The sequence below is a fragment of the Tetrahymena thermophila genome (assembly GCF_000189635.1).
Source record: "Tetrahymena thermophila SB210 genomic scaffold scf_8254658, whole genome shotgun sequence".
Lineage (NCBI taxonomy): Eukaryota > Ciliophora > Oligohymenophorea > Hymenostomatida > Tetrahymenidae > Tetrahymena > Tetrahymena thermophila.
The window spans coordinates 325,214-336,686 of record NW_002476425.1 but is presented as its reverse complement, the minus strand read 5'-3'; the positions used below and the strand labels follow the sequence as shown (position 1 = coordinate 336,686).

The window sequence follows — 11,473 nt, the reverse complement described above, 5'->3', positions numbered from 1 at the left end:
AAATTAATAATTTAACATTTAATCAGAAAAATTTTCTTAATTCTAAGGTTGAAAATATATAAGAGATTATATCTAACACTATTAATATAAATCTGTATACCATCTAGATGGATAAAAGATAGATAGATAGATAGATAAACAAAGATTAGAGATCTATTTTATAAGGTATTTTAAAAATTTAATGATATTTGTTGATTGATCTCACAAAAATTTAATAAAGTTTTTTTAATAAAATTAACTAATTATTTTATTTATTGATTCATCTAAAGTAGTTTAATTTTAAGAAGTTTTTTTTTAAGAAATTTCATTTTAATTATTTTCTGTCTGTTTTGTTAATATTTAAAAAAAATTAATTATTTTAAATTAAAAATATAAAAATTATTTAAAGTTGAACTAAATTTTCAATCTTATAAAAAAAATAATAATCTAATTTATCAGTTGTTAGGTAATAGCATCAAAAATTTTATTTTAAGAGCTATAAAAATAAGAAATTAATATAAATAAAAAAAAGAAAATAAACTAAATTTACTAAAATTATGACTTTAATTTGCAAAAAAATTTAATTAATTTTTTAATGACTAAATTTATTTATTTATTATTTCTCAATTTGATATGCTTTAATCAAAAAGATTATATTTGATGAAATTGTAAGGTTCTTAATAAATATAAAAAAATAGAAATACAAAATCAAGCATAGACAGACAAACATAGATATAAATATTTTAATTTAATTAATCTTTTTAAAAAATATTTTTTATTAAAAGAGATATTTTGAGTTATAAATAAATATATTTAAAAAAATATTAATTTTAAACTCAAGAAACGAATTTGAATATGTTTTAATCTAATATGATTATATTTAATGATTTTGGAAGATCTTAGTAATGAAGGAAATATTAAAAAGAAGAAATAGAAAATCAAATATAGATAGATATATATATAAATATTTTAATTAAATTAGGCTTTGAAAAATAATATTTTTTATTTTGTTTATTCTAATATTGAGGATGAGATAAAAAATACAAATTATTGAACTAATATAAATAAATAAATCTTTAATATTAATTAATTATATTTTATCATATAAATGTTTTTTAAATATTACTAATTATTATAGATTATTTATCTTTAAAATTCATACTTCAATTACCTATCAGTTTAGGTTTCTGATTTACCAATAGTTAATTAATTAATTGCTTTTTTATACTTATATTTTCAGTTCATTAAAATTTATTTGGCCTCTTACTTATAATTTTCAATTTAGGAATCTAGATTTGTTTGTTTATTTAAAAAATTTTTAACTAAATAACTTTAAAAAATAAATTAATTTTTTACAATTTTTGTTGATGAACCATGCATTATTTTAGAGTGATTTTTATCTAATTTGCCAAAATCAGATTTTTTAATATATTTTTAGTCAAAAACACGAAAATCATCTTCTCCTGATTCTGATTGGAGATCTTCAAAATCTGAATCACGTTCAAAACTCATTTTTTTCTAAGAGATGCTGACAATATTTGAATTAAATTGTTCTTTTATTTAAAAAAGCATTTTTTATTCATTAATTTTTAGAAAGTAATTTAATTGATACTTTATTGGTGATTTTCATGTCTAAGTTTATGAGGAGAGATACTTTGCATGCTTTTTTACTTCTTGCTGAGTAATTAGGAATTCTAATTATTGCTTGATGATGAAAGTTTGCTTGTACTTAAAACATTTTATAGACTAAAAACCTTATTTTTCCATTTAGAATTTCGAGTTTCTAATTTATCTCTTTTGTAAGTATTGAGCTTTTTATAATATGCGTCAGGATCAGTTCTTCTCAATTCCATTAAATCAAGGTATTTTTTTAAATCCAAGTTTCCAACTAACTAATCATTTTTCCAGTTGGTCATAGTTTCAGTAATCAAATTATATGAGATAGGCAATCCTAATTTTTCCATTGTTCTCATAACTAGTCCATGACTTAAACCGAAACCTTTTAAAGCCAAAATCATACCTTTAACATTAAAACCCTTAACAGGTTGTTATTTTTTTCCTGTCATTAACCAGATGCTAAATTAAATTTTTAATAAATTAATTATAAAACTACTTCAGTAAAGTAAAGAAGTTCTTTACATATTAAAAGAAAATTAAGATAATTATTGGCATGATTTATTTCTGAGCTAATTCAAATTAATTAATCTATAAATAAAAATTAAAATTTTTTTTATTTTAATTAGAATTTGTCAAAGTTATTTAAAAACACAATAATTAATTTACATTAATCCAAATAAATTGTTTTTCTTGTATTTTATTTAAAAAAAAACAATTCATTCATTAATTTTTTTAATAATTGCGCCTAGATATTTTAGCATTTTATTAATTTGTTTTTCTTATATTAATTTATTAAAAAATTTCTTTTGTTTTAATATTTTTTTTAATTTAAATAAATCAAAAGATTAAAAAATAAAATAGAAAATAAATTTGCTTTGTTTTATAAATAAATTATAACTAAAAATTAATTTTAATTATGTTTAATTTTTAAGGAGAGATCAAAAATAAATAAACAAATTTTTTTAATATTTGTTTGCTTGTTTGTTTTTGAAAAATGTATATATATAGATTGTTGCAAAATATAACTTTTTATATCTAAATTTTAATTGAAATATATTTAAATAAAAATTTCTAATTTTTTCAGCGATAGAGTTATTTTTAAAAATAAGAACAATATTTATTTGAAAACTTTATCTCATGTAAATTCATTTAATAAAAAAAATTATTTTTGGTTATTTATTTGTTCACAAATAATTCTATATTTTAATTATAATAATTTTATTATTGAAAAATTTATTTATTTCATTTTATATAAAAATATTTTTTAATAACAAATCTGATGCTAATTTGCTGATTATTTAATTTATCAATAAACTATTCTTTCTTTCTTTTTTTAATGTTTAGAGAAAAATTTTAACACAAACAAAAATAATATTGAAAATAAATATGAATTTTTAATAAAAAGAAAATTTGTTTATAATTAATCATGCAATTTAGTTTTTGTTGATAATTAAATGATATAATAGAAAGTTATTACAATATTTTTTCTAAGAGTATTTTTATTAACAAGAATATCAATTTAATTTTATAACAAAAAAATTTGAAATTATTATGAAAGAAGTAGTTAAGGAATTATAAGAAATACATAAAGATAAATTCAAAGAAGATGGGTAAGAAATAATAAATTTAAAAAATTGTGATGATTGACTATTATTAAATGAAACAAAAAGATTTATTTTACTTTCTTATTAATTATTTTTTATAAACTATATTTAGAAATATTATTATGCAGTTGATTTTATGACATCACTCATTGTCTAATAGTTACTATGCATCATCATCAAAATTATTTAAAATGAATTGACATTCGTTCATTTTTTAAAGAATTTGTTTAATAAAAACCGGTGTGCGTAAAATTAAAAATTAAAAAAAATTCAACCATAAATAAGTATATAACTAGTTAGTTAGTTAATCAGATCTGATCAAATGCGGATTTGTTTACTTCGTTTAGGAAGTTGCACAAAATATATTTTAGTAAATATTTAATTATTTAACTTTTATTATAATTTATATAAAAAACTAAAAATTAGTTCTTATAAACTTATTTCCTTACTTGCTTATGCACAGAATAAAAATAACTGAATAAAAAGTAACTCTATGATAATTTGATTTGATATTTATCTATTGCATTATAATTTACATATATTTAATAACTATTCTAATTTGAGTTAATAATATTTTCAATATCAATTAAATGTTCACTTTAATTCATTGCGTTCGACTAAAAAAGGATTATATTACTTTTTTAATATAAATCCTTTAAAATAACATTTATATTCTACACATTTGCTTTTTACATTAAAGTATTATCAAAAATCAGAAGCTATGCTTTTTAGCAACTATAGAACAAACAGAATATTCTACTCTCAATATTGGAAATGTTATATGGCTTTGTTAATGATATATTCTTTCATCAAGTTGATTTAAAATGCGTTATAAAATCAGAATTTAATATTAAATTTTCCTAAGAAGTCATATGAAAGAGCTAAATTTCATAAAAATAGTTACAAGGTAATTAAGAAAAATGAAAAATAAAAAATAATATTTAAAAAATAGCAACTGGTATTGTTAATTGTTTGTTAGAGATTTCATTTTAAATAGATTTCTTGAAAACTCCTCTATAGATTTATTATTAATTTTCTTTGTTTATTTATTTTTCTGTTATTGATATAAATTTCGCTTTCTATTTTATTGAGATTTAGGTAATAATTGATTCTTTTGTAGATGACTAGCTGGGTATAATTTCTGTGGCGAAATTGAGTAAATTTATATGATCAAATTGAGTAAATTTTTGTCTATAATTGCAAAGTGATGACCATACTTGAAATAACAGAAATTAATTTTGTTTTCTACTATTACTTCTTGTTTGTTTTTTTACTCAAGAGTATTTTGTTTGGATATTAATCAGTGCAAACCAAGATAATTTAGATGCATCGTTTAGCTCTTAATAATACATAATAGTGACATTCTTTTATAGATTAAATTTCATATATAAATACGATCCCTTATGATATAATTGCTTTTTATTACGTGTAATAAAATTAAAAGAAGAGGCAAAATTATCAGAAAACTTTTTCGAACAATTGTTATTCTTTTATAAAGTATTTGAAGAAAATCAAAGAAGTTTTAAAGAATATCTATGGAAAAAGTGATTAGCAGAAGAAATTGCAGCAAAATTAATATTTTGAAATTTCAAATTGAAACAAAATCTAATTTCTTGAAGCATATAAGATTTATTTAAAATCTATCAATCAGATTTATTAAAACTTACGCACTAAAAATTTAGAATTACGTAATGAGTCTTTTATAAATTTGGAGACAAAAACTAACAAATAAATAACAAAAAGGAGTGAATAAATTTGAAAGAAAAAACTATTTATTTATCTTTAAGAAATTGTTAGCCTTAAATCAAATTGTCCCTTATGCCCTAGAATAAAAACCAGCAACTTATAATAAATAAATGCAAGTTTTTTATTTGAAACAACATAAATAAATTATGTGATATCAATGTAAATAAATACCTTTGCACCAAACGCATATATTTATGCAGAAATAAAACTCCTTATTTTTAATTAGAATGCTTGCCAGTAAATAATAAATTAATAATCACATTTCATCAATCGTATATACCTTGAATTTTCTGGGTGACTTACCAATTTTTTTCAACGTTAAAAGAAAAGAGAAATATTATAAATCACATTTTCAATCAACTTTTATCTTCATTTCAGGCTTAACTTAACAATTTGAAGTTAATTTTTTTGATTATCTAATTCTTACTCTGATTTGATAGACTTCACTAAATACTGGTTAGTGGTCCGTCCTAAATCATGACCGAGTAAACCATCAGTAACAGGTAATAGAAATATAGCTAAAAGAGAAATAGCATAGAATATACTCTTGTAATAGAAAAAATAGTAGATATTCTAAATTTATGATTTGCTCTGAATAATACACTCTGCTTCTTTAAATGATCTAGTTGCTTTGCTTATTATTAGTAGATTAATTAGAAATTTATTCCATTCTTATATATATGTCTATACCAATTTCTATGAAATTTTTTATTTATTTACTTACTTAAGTAAGTACATTATTTATATCTTACTCTTACATTATGTTTATTTTACAATCAAATCAGATGCATTCATAGCTTACTATATCTTTAGTTACCATCTTTCATAAAGTTTATCAGGCCTCTTTTGCTGTCTAACAAGCCATAATTAGCAATTAAAAATAACCCACCTAAAAATGTGGTTGTGAAATTTAAGTAAGTTACTTTTTTAATTAAGTTATTTCACAAAAATTAACTTAATATTTTACTGATTTCAAATTCTAGATATATGTTTATTGTTTGTTTGATCATCTAAATACTATTTGATATATTCTAACTCTCTTAACTTATGTTTATTTAGTTTTTTAAATTCTAATGCTTTCTAATGAAACCCTAAGCTTAACAAAAATGAGGATGTGCGCATGCATAGAAAATTAGGATATGATTGATTGAATTTGATAAAGAGATTCTAATCAATAAATGAATGTAATATAGGCAATTAACAAATTAAATAATAATTTGGTGTGACTCATAGATTACAAGAATTTTTAATTTTATTCGTCACTCTGCTAAAAATAGAAATTATTATATCATTTGAAATCGACAATGATCTGACGCATTGCATATTGATTAAGAATAATTGTTTATTTGCATATTATTTATTTGCAATAATTAAACTAATTGCATCACATTGTTTTCCTTCTCACATTAAATGTCTGCTCGCAATTGTTCTCTCTTGTTATAATTTTTTTAAATTAAAATCAAACAAATTAATTAGTAAAAAAATCTAATTAAATACTCCGCCACACTTTCTCATTGAATAAAATAAACGTATATATACATACGCACATACATACTAATAAACCATCAACCTGAATAATTAATTACTAAGTCTTATTAATTAATTAACAATCTAAACTGCTAAACAAAAATAATTTGAACTGGCATAATACACAGAATATAAACCAAATAATTGATATTAAATACTTATAAAATGGACTTCAAGATTTAACAATACAAGCAATAATGTCTCGACCATTGCAACTTACTCCTTTAAATGATTTGCGATAATGGCCACTGGAATAAATTTGAAGATATTGAAGTGATCGATTAATCTTATTACGACATTTACAACCAAGAAGCTTGGGATATTTACATCTTCCAAAATTGTGGTCTCTCTGAATAATAAAGCAAATTTAGAAGATGCAAACTTGGTAATGAAGGTATTAATGACTCTCCTTCTAACTTCGCTTCTGTCAATGAGCTTTTCCATTATATAATTGGCATGAAGAGAAACATAGAAAACATGCAAAACCAACATGATTGCTACTCTGAAGGCAGCTCAGACCATATCTTCTGAGATAAACAAATTACTAATAGAATAATAAATTAATAAATATAAATAGATTTTCGAGTAAATTCATAAATAAATAAATAAATAAAAAGTAAAAACTGACAAATTTACTAATAAGCTAGTTTAATTTACTATTTAATTTCAACATATACTAGAATTATGTATAAACTAATATATTAATTAATAAATGAAAAATAAACCATATAATAACTCTACTATTCCTTGTATCAATTATATTAAGCTTATATTAATAAACACTTGCATTTATATTTCATATTAAATGTATTGTATTCTTTTGATTTCTTCAACCTAAAATTATTCAATATTCACTATAAATCCTTTCAATTATTAATGAAATCTCTTTTAATACAAATTATAAATCTGTTTTTATGCACATTTTACCATTCATTTATAAATCCACTTTTATATAGACAAATACTTATCTTTAATAATCTTTACCAATCTTATTTTAGAAACTAATATATCCAAATATTCATTCGTAATCTCTTAAGTATTCATTTAGTTATTTTAGATTCCCTATAAAAATAATTTAATAATTGTTATAAATCTATTTTAGTATATATTATAAATACCTTTTTATAATCATTATAAATCTCTATTAATGTTTTGTTTTATTATATCTATTTGATCTACTTTAACATACGTTGATTGTATATCTAGATCGTCATTAATAATTATTATAATTCGTTTGTAATTAATATTCATTATAAATATAAATTTATTTATATTGATTATAACTTCTAAAATATACAATTAACAATAGTATTTATTATTATTTTGTGTTTATAGATTATAAATACATAAAACTCTATCTAATTTTCAAATTCATTCTTTTATTTATTTAAAATTTTATCTAATTCTATTAAATATTATTTTATAGAAATGTGTTATTATTACTATAATTTAATTACATGTTTTATCTTACTTTAGAATTATTGTAAATTTGGCTTAAAATTTCTATTTAAAAATGCTTTATCAATTTTATTGTTTTATTTTCCATCTAAATTTAAAAATATTTTACGATTATTATTTCATAGAACCTCTTTCTATATTGTAAGAAGAAAAAATATAATACTTTTTCAGTTAATAATTAATAAAGTTTTAAAATAAATTTTCATTATTTTTATTAGTTGTCATTTAATCATTAGTCCTTCAAGTTATTACGCTTTAACATTAAAGACAATTAAAAATATTCAACAAATACGAATAGCTTTAAAAATATATTTGAAACTTGAATATTATCAATTGCTTGCTATTTGTTAATTTATTTATTTATGATTAACATTAAGTGGAAGTAAGTATTTTTTTCTCTAGATTAAATTTACATCTATTTATTTACTTTGTAATTTAAAGCCCAGTAAATTGATTGGATATTAGTAAGATAAATATATATATATATCATATATATTTAATATTTTTACTAACAAATATTATGCCTAATCAATGATAAAGATTTATTACAAAACAAACATATTACTTATTTTTTATTTATTTTGCTTAAATTTTGTAATTAAGCTACGCAATAATCCAACTTAAAACAATTTCAACTTTTGAAAATAAGCTTCGCTATAAATGATTTTAAAGTAGACTTTTATTTATTTTATGAATATGACTTAATGATCTATTTATAGACATTTTGGTGCTACTTAGCTTATGAATGAAGCATAAATGACGTTGTAATAAATATATAAATAGACTTTTAGAATAGAAATTGAAAAACTTAAATAGATCAAATAAAATCAAACCAAAATATAAAAATAATTAATGTATATACTCTATATAGTTTACTAGTAAATTGAGCATCGATTATTTACAAACTTTAAATAAGATTAAATTATTTTTCTTTTAGACTTTTCTGTTAATAAAAATGGATAAGGCTACAAATAGAGTAAAGAAAAATTTAAAGATATGTAAGGCGGCTGAGAGAAGCACCAGAAAAGTGAAAGAAAAGGAAAATAGAAATTTAGAACATTTAATAAAAGTATAAGATAAAAGAAATAAATAAATCATGGTTAATTAGATAATTAGGTAATAATACAATATTCAGTTGGAATAATTACATAATATTATTAACTAAATGATTAAAATGTTATTTGTGTTTATTTGTTTTAATCTTTCTTTTATCAATCAGAGTTCTTTCCAGCGTTAAGTTAAACTATCTATTCTTATTCCATTTTTCATTGTTTTTCCTACTATAAAAATTTTAGCTAAGCTAAATCAACCAAAATATAGTAGATTTGGATATATTAAATTGATAATATTAACAAAGGTTAGGGTTATTTATATAAAAGATATTTAATCTTGATAAGGATAAATTAATTGCAGTATATATAGCATGAATTAATTTATATTCATATTCACGACTCAAAATTTGAACCTTACTCTAATCAAAAGTTAAAATTGTTCAAACAGATTTTGTTGTAATAAAAGAATTCTATTAATTGATAAATTAATTGTTCATATACTCACTCACTCATTCATACATACATATCTATTTTTAATTATTTCCAACTTAAATTTGTTTTCTTTAATCTAGCTGATAAATTCGCATTTTTATACTTTTTTTTATCATTAATGCGCATTATATTGCTTCATTTACTAATATTAAGCAAATTTAATCCCAAATTTATCTAATGTATCTATTTAAATATATTTATGCTATTTTTATCCAAACATTACAAATACAATAAAAGTAAAAAGGAGTTTTGGCCTATTTATTTTATTGATACGTAACTAATTAAATTTATTTAAAAGAACTTTTTAAAATCAAAAAATTTTAAATTCTAGTTTAAATAAAAAAGTCTAACTTTAAAATATTGATTTAATTTGTTTTGTGCTTTCTTAAAAATGAAGTAAAATCTAATTTAATTTAAAAATATAAATTATTTTCCTTTTCAAAAATTACTCAAAAACGTCTAAGTTAGATTTAAAAAAAGTAAATATTTTGAATTAATTATTCATTATTATTTACATAAAAAATTAATTATCTTTAAAGTTCCTTTTTTTATAAATTGATCAATAAATATTTTTTCTCATATCTAATTTATTTATTAGAAATAAATGTAAGCTTTATTTTTAAATTGAGTTAAAGATTAAACAGTTTAACAAAATTATTTCATATTTAATTAAATAATTTAAAATATACTCACATTTAAAAATTTTTAGGTTGCTCAAATTCTAAATTTAATTTTACAAAAGAGCCATGTTAAGTGTAATTTTTTCTATGAAAAATTATTTTACATTAACTTGATAAAATAATCTCTTAAATTGTTTAATTTACTAATCAATTTATTTATTTGAAGTTTAATTAAATCTTTTAAAAGCAATTTTCTTAATCATAAATTTTATTTTTAACAATTTTAAATAAAGTTTTAAATTGAATATCATAAATTATTTTAGCAAATTCATCACTTTAAATTTGAAATAAATTAATTTATTTAGGAAAATTGAGGGAAAGAGAGGAGATAAAGCATTAAAATTTAAGATTTGATGTTTTTGGTTATTACTTAATGATATTTATAACAAAATATTTTTTTAAATCTAAAATTTTTTTTTTTAAGGTTTAGATTTGTCAAATCTAATTTATTTCAATAAATAAAAGTTCATTTTAAATAAATTTACAATTGACTGTTTAAAATCTAAAGTTCTAATTATTTTCACTCAATTTTAATTCAAATTATAAGGAAAATAAAAAATGAAAAATTTGTTGAAAGAAATTCACATACATGAAGAAGTGATTTATCATTTTAAAAGTTATTTATTATATTAAATTATTTATTTATTATACATAATCAAACACTTTAAACTCTGATGCTCTCTTAATCTTCAAATTTATTAATTAATTTAAAGTAAAATTTTTTTAATTGTTATTTTCATATTTAAATCCAAAACCTTTAAATAACTAACGTTCATTTGTTTTTTTAAATAGTTGAATCTTAATTAAAAAATTAAACTTGTTGGTTGGGTTATGATCATTATTATACTCAAGCATATAAATTTACTCATAATGTAGCTTAAAATTTATTTTAATAATGCTTATCTATATTTTTATTATATTTTAAGTAGCATGTTATAAATATTTTTGAATTTGAAAAGCATATTATTGTTTAAACAAACTAAAATTTAAATTCGCTTTTATGTTAAAGCACATTATTCAATTGAATATATTGCAATTGCAACTCTTTCATACTATCATACTACATATTTTTAGCTTCAAGAATAAAACCTATTTATACTGATAAACGCTATTGTTTTTTTGTAATATCTTTTTTGCAGTGATAATAGTCTCATTAAAATTTGTTAAAGTAATACAGGTTAATATTGTTTATTTCATAAAATTGTAAATTTCAATTATGTGCTATTTAATAATCTCATAATCTATTATAACCTTTTCATTTCTATATATTCAATATTTTTTTAGGTTATTTCTTTTAATAAATTCTGAAACAAACAAA

At 19.4% G+C, this 11,473-nt stretch overlaps 4 protein-coding genes across 4 annotated transcripts; 2 read left to right on the top strand and 2 right to left on the bottom strand. All coding sequences in view use genetic code 6, as the record gives it.

Moving 5' to 3' along the window:
* Nucleotides 1-1,220: 1,220 nt before the first annotated feature.
* Nucleotides 1,221-2,045, bottom strand: TTHERM_00675900 (hypothetical protein; the record flags this gene model as incomplete). Its single annotated transcript, XM_001015062.3, has 3 exons — nt 1,221-1,268; nt 1,336-1,532; nt 1,592-2,045. The coding sequence occupies 3 exons, from the start codon at nt 2,043-2,045 to the stop codon at nt 1,221-1,223; spliced, it is 699 nt and encodes a 232-aa protein (XP_001015062.2).
* Nucleotides 2,046-4,891: 2,846 nt separating this feature from the next.
* Nucleotides 4,892-5,098, top strand: TTHERM_00675880 (hypothetical protein; the record flags this gene model as incomplete). The annotated part of the gene is made up of 1 exon (XM_001015060.1): nt 4,892-5,098. One exon carries the CDS (start codon nt 4,892-4,894, stop codon nt 5,096-5,098), a length of 207 nt encoding a protein of 68 aa, XP_001015060.1.
* A 1,540-nt stretch (nt 5,099-6,638) lies between these two features.
* On the top strand, nt 6,639-7,004 carry TTHERM_00675870 (hypothetical protein; the record flags this gene model as incomplete). Its single annotated transcript, XM_001015059.3, has 1 exon — nt 6,639-7,004. The coding sequence occupies one exon, from the start codon at nt 6,639-6,641 to the stop codon at nt 7,002-7,004; it is 366 nt and encodes a 121-aa protein (XP_001015059.1).
* Nucleotides 7,005-8,459: 1,455 nt separating this feature from the next.
* TTHERM_000675869 (transmembrane protein, putative) lies at nt 8,460-9,029 on the bottom strand (the record flags this gene model as incomplete). Its single annotated transcript, XM_012797440.1, has 1 exon — nt 8,460-9,029. The coding sequence occupies one exon, from the start codon at nt 9,027-9,029 to the stop codon at nt 8,460-8,462; it is 570 nt and encodes a 189-aa protein (XP_012652894.1).
* Nucleotides 9,030-11,473: the final 2,444 nt, after the last annotated feature.